This window comes from Ammospiza caudacuta, chromosome 2, assembly GCF_027887145.1.
Source record: "Ammospiza caudacuta isolate bAmmCau1 chromosome 2, bAmmCau1.pri, whole genome shotgun sequence".
In the NCBI taxonomy this organism is placed as follows: Eukaryota; Metazoa; Chordata; class Aves; order Passeriformes; family Passerellidae; genus Ammospiza; species Ammospiza caudacuta.
The window spans coordinates 67,401,272-67,413,965 of record NC_080594.1 but is presented as its reverse complement, the minus strand read 5'-3'; the positions used below and the strand labels follow the sequence as shown (position 1 = coordinate 67,413,965).

At 36.1% G+C, this 12,694-nt stretch overlaps 1 protein-coding gene across 3 annotated transcripts in view; it reads left to right on the top strand.

Moving 5' to 3' along the window:
• Positions 1-12,694, top strand: part of PCDH9 (protocadherin 9) — a 670,370-nt gene that overhangs the window by 422,243 nt on the left and 235,433 nt on the right. For 2 of the 3 annotated variants that reach the window (XM_058825600.1, XM_058825599.1), the window contains one exon: positions 12,133-12,334. In XM_058825600.1, coding sequence (XP_058681583.1) covers positions 12,133-12,334 — 202 coding nt within the window. The remainder of the gene's footprint in view (positions 1-12,132; positions 12,335-12,694) is intronic. The other variant, XM_058825601.1, reaches the window with a different exon arrangement.

Below are 12,694 nucleotides of genomic sequence, written 5' to 3'. Positions count from 1 at the left end.
TTTTTTTTTTTTTAATAGAAACCTCTGTGTGGAAACACCTTCACAGGCTTGTTCTTGGTTTCATGTTTTATTTGGGATTGTAATTTCATGTAGCAGAGACTTGTCCCAACAGTTAACATAGCACGGGAATGAAAGACCCCTTATCAAAATAACACACAAAACCCCAAAAATCCTTCAGCCACTGAAAATACTAGTGTGCTCCGTGGTTTTAGTTTTTCAAGCTTTGACATCATAAGATAGTTCAAAGCAGATATACATGTGCGTTATATGTGCTGTAAGAGAAGTTTGCAGTCAGTATTTTTAATATACTGGAGAATCCTAAGAGAAAACTGGGATTTTTTTTTATTTTAAGTTTCTGTATCACATGTTTGCATATGCAAAATGACAACTCCAAAGCTTTGGAAGTTTAAATTTAAAAACAAAACAAAACAAAAAGCAAGCAACCAAAAAAACCTCAAACAAAGTCATAAAGCTGTGGGTAAGAAAGCAGTTCTCAAGGACATTCTCTCCTAAGTAAGAAAATATATGTTTTTATGGTGGAAATACATTACTGTCTAGTTCTTTTTCTATTAGAGGTGCAGATATGTTAACAGAGGCGTTTTAATTAGCTTATAGTGTGTGGAATCAATTGGGATAATAATATTAGTTTCAAAATTAAAATATTCCAGAAATTACATCTCTCCCAGGATGCACTAGCTTAACCATATTATCCTTGACAATCGCGTCCACGCTCAGTTTTTCCAATGTGGATCCATTTATCTAATGTGACAGCTTTAGTGCTCCTTGTGTTAATAGATGTACAGCTGCTTTCTGGAATCATAGCATGCAAACATTCTTGTCCTCAAAGAGCAGTGCTGCTGCCGTTTCTGCTTTCTGTGCTGGTAGGAGAGGACACGACTGCTGACTCAGAATTAATTGTAACCCAGTGAGTTGACAGTGACAGATACCCATACAGGCCACTACTAGTTCAGGAAGCAGTGTCCTAATTTACTATTCTCCAACAACATCCCTAAATTGAGAGCCTCCTTCCTTTCTTTCCTCCTGTCCCCATGCTAATACAAAATATCCTTAGAGTCTTTATAAGAATTCTGCTTTTTTCTGCATTTTTAAATCCTTGTTTTATTGATGATCCATATAATCTTAATTGAATTTCCTCACACTCACATAAATAAAAGTGGAGATTTCCATCATGATGTCTCTATGAGCACCGGTTAGCTTAGAGTTTGATCATTTACAGGCCTTCAGATTTTCTTTCCCCCACCCCACCTTCTCCCCCACACACACTTTTTTTTTCAGTTTAGGACAGTTACTGCCTTTAAAGCCCTTTGGTACAAACTTCCTAGTGGACACTGGTCATTTTTTGTTAAACCTGAGGATATTGAAGTACGTTTTTCTTCCTTTTCCATGCATCATTAAAATAAAAACATTCAAATAACAGATTAATTCTAATATAGAGCAAGGGCTGCATGACCTCAGACAAAAGATTGCTACCTGCACACAAGATCCATGGCCTGCTTGATTTTCAAGGTTATGTGTGATACTAAAGTGCTAATGGAACAGAATACTAAAGGGGTTTTATCACATCTGTCCTTTTGCTGAAGATCACTGTAAAGTTTCCTGCTTCCTGGCACTACAGAACTGCATATCTTGTGTAGTTAGTGACAGTGATGGAACCTTAAATACACAGTACTTCTGTAGCACAGTAATTTTAGGCTTCAACACTAAGATGCAGTGTCAGTAATGATTGTTGACATCATAGAACATGTATCAGTTTACTCAATATAATTAATAAGCCTTACTTGATGGAACACTTCTGTAACTCATTAAATACTATAATCTTAATTTATGTTAACATTATACATGTAAATGCAAATATAGTAGTCAATTTTCTTATATATTAAAATAATAGGGTTACTTTTATAAGCAGCCTCCAGATAATGTACAGTCCTGAGACAGGAAATATTCTCAGTTGTTCCTTCTAACATTTAAAAATGTGATTTATAGGTTAAAGTGAGTCCCTGAAGCTTTATTATCCCATTCACATTATGGAAGCTGGATGAGTCTTACAGAATGTAAATCAGGGTAAATATATTATTATAATTTAACTTGTTAAATCTCAGCAACAGCTGTTTCTACATTTAGTACTTCATATGCATTATTGATCAACACATGCTTTTACTAATGTAAAACTTCTCAGAGTGTAGAGAAGTTACTCTGGTTATTGTAATTGGTACAGTGCTTCTGAAATGCTTCTTCAATTGGGTGCACTTGTAATGTGCATTATCTGTCATGCTAGGAGTACCTCATCACCAAAATAAAACTAAATAAATAAATTGAAGATCACTGAAGTCTTCAAATTACTAAAGATCACATAAAATACAATTCTATTGCAATTAAATTATGTGTAAATCAGTCTAGTATCTTTTTGTCAGTGAGATCTATTTCTTCAGGGTCTTGTGTCAAATAATTCTCTTAAACACAGATAAAATTTTAAGTATTAAATATCTAAAGTCATGTGGCTAAATAGTTTTGAACATAATGCAAGATCTAGGTATGTTAATTTGGGGCATTTAAATTTGAAATCTCTGAACTTCATGTCTCTCTAATGTCAAGGGTTATAACAACAGAATTATCAAAGGAATTAATCTGTGTTACATCTTCTAACACATGCCCTAAGTTTACCTTGTCATCTATAGTCAGTGACTGAGTACAGTCATTCCAAAAAGGCATGGTACTGTTATTTTTCAATTATATCTCTTTTAGGATGGCATGAATGTTCATTAGAAGTGCCTTTCCTCCTCCACTGATTTTTAATTTTTAATAGGTAGATACAATTTTTTTCCATTTTGAATGAATCCTTTCTCAGGCTCTTTTTTCCACACAGTTTCTGGTAAAAATATGTAATAAATATGTCAAGCTAACATTTGGGTGTTAGCCTAGCCATTTGGGTGAATAATATTGCTGAAAATTAGCTTAGTTTTCTATTGGCAACACATATGGCTATTTTCTTTTATGTTGCATTGTACAGAAATTTCCATCTTTTCTCTCCATTTTCCTTTCCTGCATGCATCTGATATATTAATTTTCATAATCGTAGGCTCAGAACTGATTTTCTGTGTCTCAGACAATTAATTCCGGAGGATGGGGGATAATATTTAAAATGTTCAAAATTTATTAATATTTTAACAGACTCCAAAGTTGAACAAGGTAATGCTCTGATTTAGACTGCATTAAATTTAACATTTAGCTTTCCTGTTATGTCAAATTTACCTTGCAGTCAAGATGATTTTAGGTAGAATCAAATAGAAATTAAATAGAAATGCTTATTTATAATGCTTATAGAAAAGAACTTTTTGCCTTTTAGGTGGATATTAGGAAGGCAAAACTTAAAACATATGATAGTCCTTTGTCTAGTGTCTTTAGTTAAAGGTTTTCAGTCCCTTGAATGTCCAATTAAAAACAGAACCAAACCAAACCAAACAAAAAATAAAAAACCCAAGCCCCAAAAACCTAACAAAACACAGAAAGAATTTATGAAATAAAGACTATAGTTTCATGAAATAAAATGAAGGAACATCATCATATAAATAGGGGAAGAATGTGATACTGCCTCAAACAATAATGGAAACCACAAGATTTGACTGCAGATTTTTCTTCATTTTCTTCATTCACTGTCTCTGTAAAGCTAACACAACTCTCCAGCCAGACAGGCTCTTTGTTTTCCATGTTTAAATATGCTTGGGACCATCACGCTGTCAATTCCTACCTATTCATGCATCAGATGGTAATTAATAATGTTTTTCACCTTTATGAAAAGGCCAGTTCTGTGCAGCTTTAGTAGCAAGACAGATATAATAGGTAATTATATTTATGTTTCCTTTTAATACATTGCAGTGTAATTTACAGATTTCTATGAAATTTTAGTACTGAGAAATTGAGCAGAAGAAATCAAATTATTGTCTGGTATAGCAACAATTTACATTCTGAAATCAATACCAACATTGTTACCTTAAGGGGAAAAAGAAGTATATACTGAGGCACTCCAGCTATTTATATGGATAGCATGGTATGAAGAAGTAGCATGAAGAGGCTGTAGCAATTGCTTTTTCTTTTTTCATTCTTAGTTTAGCTTGAAAGATTGGCCAAAACCCTATCTATCTCCATTATCTTGGTTCTGTGGCTAAGATATCAAGATGAGCATGGAGAATGGATTATCCCCTGCAAGCAGGATCCTTGAATAAGGACTACCATGGGGACTGCGTGAGGAAGTTTAGTTTAGAAGCAGCCAAGAAAAAATACCTCTATTTCTCTTAGCAAATTGCAGGGATCTACTGCACAATTTGTACTTACACAGACTTGAGCCAAGTTTATCAGGGAAAAGCAGGAGTGGCTTTTACAAAGAAAGTAGATTTATTTTATCTCAGATTTACACTCTTTTTACAAAGTTCAGTGAAACATGAAAGTGGCAGGTGTGTATCAGTGAGCTGAGTTGGACAAAGCCCTGTTTGAGCGGCTTTGTGGCCTTCTTGTGAGACACACTGCAACAGTCCTTGACTCATCTTTCCAAACTGGAATAGAATGTGGATTGTATATTTTAGGGGCCTTTCACTAAGTCAATCAGAACTGCAAAATATAACAAATCATTGTTTATTTATAAAACAAAGTGATACAGGAACCATATGTTAATTCAAAGACCTTGCCAGTTCTTTCTGCAGAGCAAATACAAACATAGATATGTTTTGTTGAAACTGTTACTAATCTGTTTTTGTGACTTGGTCTTCATTTATAGGCCTGATCTCATAAGAAAAAAAAAAATCTGTGTTTTAGTACATGAAATAGGAATCTTTATTTTGATCCTGGAAGGAACAAACTTTATGAAACAGACATCTTCCACAAAGATGTTTGGAATTAAGCATAGATTTTTCTTGTGTCTTTACAACATCTTCTTAAACTTGTGCACAAGCAATACCTTCTCCATAATCATCATTTAATCATCCCGCAGGCTTTTTAGGACATTTGTCTACTGTTTACACTTGATTTTATTTTAATATGCTTCTCCTCTGACTTCTTTATTAGTGACTGAAGTTTCAGTAAATTATGTCAGGTATAGATTCTTCTGTTTATTTTCCATAATAAAGGTAAATTGTTTGTTCAAGTTTCACTTTTAAGCCTCCATATCAGCAATCTTTCCATAAGGAAAATATTCCCAGGATGTTTTCTTTGAAGTTTTTTTTTTCATAATATTTCTTTATCATCTTAACACAAAGTATACCATAATAGTTCAGAAAAGAAAGGGAAGTAGTTTTTGTTGATGCAAAACCTCCAGATCTGAAAAAAATATTTCAATTACAATTTAAAAAAATGTCATGCTTGAATATATATTCCGATATACAGACCTACATCCCATTCTTTAAAGTTTAATTTGTCTTGCTGTGAACTGGATCTTTTAGTGGCTTCTTCCTGTTTGGAAATCAAGGAGAGAAATCATGACTTTTTTTATTCACAACTGTATTGAGTGAAAAAGTTTAAAGTACCTAATTTGTAAACTCAAAATGCAACTCGGCTGGTTAAAATTCAGCAGGTTCTATTTCCAGCTACCCAGTGCAGAAATGTTTTTTTAATTACAGCTTGGTTTATAACAATGGATAGGATCTGTAGCCAAATTTGTCCCTGTGAGACATTCAGCAATGGAACAATAGTATAATTATTTCTGGGATCCCTGATTAGCAAAAACAATACAATAGTTGTACAAAGCTTGAAGGTTTGGTTTTTGGAGTAACAAAGAAGCTAAATCTCCTCTTAATACTGATTTCTGTAACTTGCTGTATGATTCAAGTACATAATTGGAAATAAAATGCATTTTAGAAGCTAGTGCACAATGGAAAGAAGGGAACAATTTTGAAACTTAGTGCTTACACTTCCTACATTAAAGTTCTGTTTCCACACAGCTCATAACTCACCTGCCACAGGACATTTCAAACACTTGATATCACATGGCGTGATTTTTCCTGTACTTCAGGCTTTTATCACTCAGGTCAACAAAATACCTTACATTATTTGCAACCCACTTTCTATCCATGTGTGAGTGTGTCTGGGAAAACAGGGCAGCAGTGAAAAAGCTTAGTCTCATGAGTAATGCCTTAAACTCACTAGTATTGGAGTACCTTTTCTAGAAATCCTTACTGAGGTACAATTTCTACCAATTCTTTTGGTTGTGTAAGGACTTCAGTATTGTAAATATAATGCTCCATGCAACTTTTCCAAAGCCATAGATTTGTAATGGATGAAATTAGAAATTTTAGTATGGGAATATATTTTATACAGCTAAGGCTGTAGAAAATAAAGTACTTCAGGACAAAATTATGTTTTCAGCTCTGGGAAAATATGAAATTGCATCAAATAATTCGATACTGTCTTCTATTTTCAGTTAGAGTTGACAGAATCACAGAATGGCTGAGGTTGGACAGGGCCTCTGGAGGGTGTCTAGTGAACCCCCTGATCAAGCAGGGATAATTACAACTGCTTGTCCAGAGCTGTGTCCAGATGGCTTTTGAAAATCCCCAAGGAGGGAGACTACACAGTGTATCTACTCCACTTGTGCCAGTGCTCAGTCACCCTCCCAGTAAAAATAGTTTCTTGATGTTCAGAACCTCCAGTGTTTCAGTTTGTGCCCATGATTACCTGCTCTGACATTGGGCACCACTGAATTCCTCATATTAAGAAGGACTGAGAAAAATAGAACGGGAGAGTATGTGGAAAGAAAAATGACAAGCTGCAACACGAATATAAGTTTAAGTGTTTTCAGTATCTTCAAATAAAGTATAATAACAAAGAAAAATGTATTATGCCAAGTCAAACACAAGTTCTAATTTCTGTACTTGATCAGTAATGTTAGAATGTCCCCATCCTCTGCCATCCATTCCTCATCTCTACACCAGAGTTTGTGTTGCTATTTTTATTGGCATTTTCAAGTACCAGAGCTATTATTTGTGTTCTGTAATTTCACAAATTACAGTTCTTAGAACATACTAGGCACCTATTTGACTTTGTTGTAGTAGGAAAAAAGGAGCCAGACCAGTTTCATGTGCCTTTGATTTGACATAATTTGGTTGTTACTATGTTAAAAAAGTGTTGGCTGGCTGACCACCTGGTCTGAAAACAGGGAAAAAAAGTGTTGCTGCTACGCTTGAACTGTCCTGTTTCCAACCCAGGAGTTTGCTATCCATTATCACCATCTGAGATGGTGTTTCTCTTGTGGGTATAAAGTCCTGCTTCACCTAGAGGAGTTTCATGGAATCTGCTGCAATAGGTGATTAAAAGAGAATGATTCCTAAGATTGTTTTGCTGAATTTTAAACTCAGCCCAGGTTCAAAAACCCCACTGAGTCTAATTGTTCTGAACTATATATTGAAGTTGCTTTGACACAGGTAAAATTATAGTGCTTTGACTGAATTCACATTTCAGTTTTGGGTTTCACATAAAAATGAGGTGATATTTCCTGATTAAAAATAAGGACTGAATTTTTTTCAGGACCTGAAGAAGATCACTATTCCTCCCCACCAAATGCTTATTCATGACTGAATGTGTCACAGATTTTATATGTGAATTTTGGCCAAGTGTTGGGACCTGAACCATAACCTTACCTCATGCTTATATAATCCCACGTATGTTGTAGTGTAATTAAACTTGTAATTACTTGTTATCATTAGTCCCAGTGTTGTAACAACTATAAACCTCATTACTCAAAACAACTTGAATCTGTCTTTAGGTAAAACGAATTCAAACCTGGGTTTTGTTGCATGAGTGAGTAGATAAACATGAGCATAGTGTAAGCATATTGGATTTTCTTCTGAAAGAAGAGTTCCTGTCTCTACTGTGGTGGTGACAAAAAATTAAGTGAACAATCAGTGAGGGGTTCAGTGCTGGATCTGGACCATGCACCACATCCTGTGATGTGTTCTGCCTCCAGTGGAGAGTCTGTGTACCTTGCCCAAGCCATCTGTGCATGGTGTGTTGGTGTGGATTCACCGGCAAACTCCAAGCTGGGCCAGCCAGGAGTAGGAAGCCCCAGGTCTGGGTGGGGATATCTGGCAGGCAGTGGGGCAATGCTGGTGTTTGGGGAGGACCCATGAGTGTGGCCTGCCTGTGGGACAAGTGTGAGAGTGCTGCATGTGGGCAGTGAGCCCCCCGTGAAAGCAGCTGGTGACATGTGGGGTCAGAAAGGGGGACTGGGATCTGGGCAGGGGTTCTGGGCAAGCAGAGGGCCTGTGCTGGTGCTAGGTGCTTGTGAACCTGGGGGGTGAGGGGTGTGTGCTGCACTTGTGACTTTCTGCCTCTGACAGCTCAAGACGAGGGGGGGATGTGTCCCTGTGTGACTGTGTCTGCTGTGAGTCCTGAATGGGGGGCTATTGGGGCAGAGCCTTATCTGAGGCTGTGTAGCCACAGCTGTGGCCAAATCAGTGTCCATGTGTGTGTCTGTGTTACACACTCAGTCTTGGTACTGCAGCAGCTTTCCTAGCCTAGAAATCCCAGGCTGGGCTCTGACAGCCAGGCAGGAGCGTTCTGGACCAGGCAGTGGGGGCAGTGACCACATATCACATTACTTGACACTTTTAAACTCTCAGTACATTGAGGACAGACTTTCTTTTCAATTACTAATATGCCCAAGTTTAAACATTTGCTTTGAGTCTCTTTTTGCAGAAGGCTTGTTCCCCTCATTGTTTTGATACCACAATTTAATCTAAAATTTCTTTGTGGACCTCGTGCTGTCCATCCATCATCTCTGGAACTGGGTCACTGTTTACATGACCCTTAGATTTTTTATAACCCTTTGTAATGATCTGTGGATTCCTTAGCGGTCGGCTGTTGTGGATGAGAATGGAAACTTCAGAGAAAATTTATTAGAGAAGCCCTGCTGTTGAGTCATGGGGTGCAGAAAGGGCCTCCATGCTTTCTAAACTTCTCAGAGAGGAGTTTAGCTGTCACTGGATCCAGTCTTAACCCCAGACTTTGTCAATGGTTTAAGTAACTTTGTCCCACAGGATTAATGATGGCAAGTCAGATACATTTCTATAAATAATAATGAAATGAAATAATTTATTATTTAGATGATAAATGATTAGACAAAATATCTTAATCAGATTTATTTACTACAGAATGTAAAAGCTAAAGCTACTAGCAGTGTATAGTATAGGTATAGTGCACTATATCAAAGTTATTAAGTAAGGCTAGTAAAAAGTAAAGCTTGATATAACTCACCACACCAATGCTCATGGGCAGATCTCTTTAATTCAGCCTTAATGAGTATCCTTGAAGGGGTTTCCCCACTTCAAAGGAGAAAACTTCATACACTCTAAGAAGGAATATGGGAGAGGAACCCAACTGTGTGCAAGTGGACTGGACTTCTACAGTATATAGTGATTGACTGCCAGTCATATGTCTCCAGGTCTCCTTAGCAGCTTATCTGTCAAATCTTTACCTCACTATCAGGATCTTCATTTGGAGATGGTGAGTCAGACTGCTTTCAGCATAATTCAATGGCAAAACCAGCACATGACAGCATCTCTCAGCCCACCAATGATAGCTTGCAAAATAGGCATTATTTAGTTGACGACATTCCAAAGCAGATCATTCTGCTAGAGTGGCTCAGAAAGGCAAGACAATGTACTTTTCTCCCATCATTTAAAGTATGGTTTTAAAAATTAATAGCAAAGAAGTTGCCAGTGTAAGTGTTAGGCTTGGGTCATTTTACTGCCTAACTGGTCACTGTCAGTGTAGAGTGAGAGTGGATTTTGGCCAGTATGAGGAATTTTTGTTACCCAAGATCAGTACTTTTCCTATATAATTCATGAAATAGGACATTTTAAAATTATTTATTTAGGTAATTAGTTATAGGGGTTTTATTACTTTGCAGATCCTAAAACTTAATTTGTCATCTCCTCCCTTATTTTAGGGCTTAATTTCTCAGTCATTCATGTCTTCTTATAGTGTCTTTTTGGTTTAAAAAAAATGAAAGCAATCTCCTTTCCTCAGATCATGACCTGGGGAGGGGGTGGGTGTTGGGAGATGGATCAGAAAAGTTTACCACTTGATGACTTTGATAGTAACATAAATTCTTAGTTTGGAAGAAGAGATCTCCAATTTTATATTTCTGAAAGTAGTTGCAGAAAGAGAAGATTTTAAGTTATGCAGTTAGCTACATTTCTATTGTGCCCATATTGAAGGGGAAGAATGGGATAGCAATTAAAAATTGTTCAGGGTGGTAGTTCCAGAACAAAAAAGTTGTAAGAGAAAGTAACAAAGTGTGAGCTGAAGTTTTTTCTTAGTGACACATTTAGAGTTAGGTTATCTGTTGATGTAATGAATACATCCAATGACTCAGAGGATCTATTTGGTTTTCTACAGCTGGATTCTATTCCTAAAGCTAGAAAAGGAACTTAAAAGCAAAATACTAATTATAAAATCACAGCCAAGAGCAAATAGTACTATATTTATTTCTATACTGAATAACACAGTAATCTAAAGTTGACTTAATCAACTATATCCACCCAAGGGAGATGAATAAAAAGAAACCTGGTAGATTTTATTGATCATTATATAAAATGGTAGCAATTACCATTAACAAATAGTCTTTAATAAGCAAACATACAGTTAGTAGTATTAACTTGAGTTTTTTCTCATTAAAAGAAAAATGAAAAAAGGTGGAGAAAAAAAGGGAAAGCTGGGGCCTGATGCTGATTCAGGATGGATACAGGACACTTGATGTTAACTACTTTAAAAAGTATTAACTACTGAAAGATACCTGTTGTAGTATTTTCCAAATGTTTCCTTCTCTTCTGGCTCTGTAGAAATCTCGAATCATTAGCTTAGATATACCTCATAAATTTCAGATTACTAATATTGATGAGAAATAGCCATTAAACTAAACAGTTACTATGCTTAAGAAAAACTTTGTGAATCTCTACTTTATCCTAAATTAATCTAACAAACCACACCACTGAAGCTGCCAATTTTTTTTTTTTTGGTGGGAAGATGTGCTTAACTTAATTTAATCACTCTCTTGAGGTACTCTTAAACTAGTTGCTTCCAATCCTTCAAAGATGCAGTATTTTGATCCATGAAAACCTGTAATATTCCTTTCATGAATCCAACAGTCATGGTTGCTAAACAATTTGCAGCGGTGCTATCAGCTCTGAAGCTCTTGGGGAATCACTGTATCATTCTGTGGCCACAATTCAAAAGTCAGATTATTTCTCCAGATGAGAGAGGTTCAAAATCAGTAACAGTTAACTAATCTGAGTGCACACTGAAGGTTTTGTTTGTTGTTGGTTTTTTTTCCTTTTGAAATGGCTATAGGTTTATTTTTTTAAGAAGTTCAGTAAAATGTGTAATTCTGCCTCTCGCCCCTGTGTTTTTTTGTGCAAATTCTGTGCTGTTTTATTTTTATTTCTCTTACCAAATTGATAATTGTTTATTCTGTCATTGCATTTTGTGATTCTTTGCTGAACACTGTGAATTCACACATATATTATCAATCTTAATTATCCATTTTAGGTACATGACTGCTATCAGTTAAATATAGACAGCTATTTATTCATGCTACTATTCCCAAAAGATGAAAACCATTTTTATGGGTTTGTTTAGTTTGGTGGATGTCTTTTTTTTCCACTTTGAATAATGATAATACAGTTTTTAACCTCAGAAATATATACTTATTAAATTTTTGAATTTCATTTGCTTTTCATAACATAGTTTCTAGTGGTTTCTGCTTCTCAGAGAGAAGTTTTTAAATAGATTGTGTTTTGAAAATTATTAGAAATATACCTACTTTCCCACTGATTAATTTCTTAGAAGAAGTTTACTTCATGGATGAGCACATATAGGCCTTTGATAGACCTTTGAAAATTGTCTCTCCCATCGGCCAATTTCCCATCTAAAAGCAAGCCAGAAAAAAAAAAGAAAAAAGAAAGAAAGATAAACCAAACCACAACAAACAGCAAGCAAACATGATAATAGCAATTGCTTCATAAGCATTGCCAGGGATCTATTTTTATGTCAAAAGTTAAAAAAAAAAAAATCAAGAGAACTGAAAAGAAGAGCACTAATCAGTGTGTCCTGTGCTCTTCTTTGTAGTCCCAGCGCCGTGTTACATTTCACCTCCCCGATGGCTCCCAGGAAAGCTGCAGTGACAGTGGTCTGGGAGACCACGAGCCAGTGGGTGGTGGAACCCTGATCTCACACCCTCTCCCTCTGGTTCAGCCGCAGGACGAATTCTACGACCAGGCTTCTCCGGACAAGAGGACTGAAGCTGATGGCAATTCTGACCCCAACTCGGGTGAGTCACCTCCTTATCTCTGCTTATCTGAGTTGCTTTGCTAACTTGGTACTTTCTTTTTCATCCCTTTGAGCTTTGCAATGGTAGAGAGGTTTTTAAGCACGTGCATGAATGTTTGTTCATATTAGCTCATAAGGATTGTTTGGAAATAATGTAGTTTGCCTGATGTGCCTCATGTTGTAATTTGACTGTGGAAAGAAAAGTAGATCCAGTAGAATAAATAGCTTCATACTAATTGCACAGTAAGTAATATCAGCAGGGGAGAAGGATGTCCTACAAGGTAACAAGTTTTTCCTGATGTTTGCAGTTCTGTAGCTATTTAGCTTTAGACTTTGTTTTAGTAAAGTCATTCTAAATATC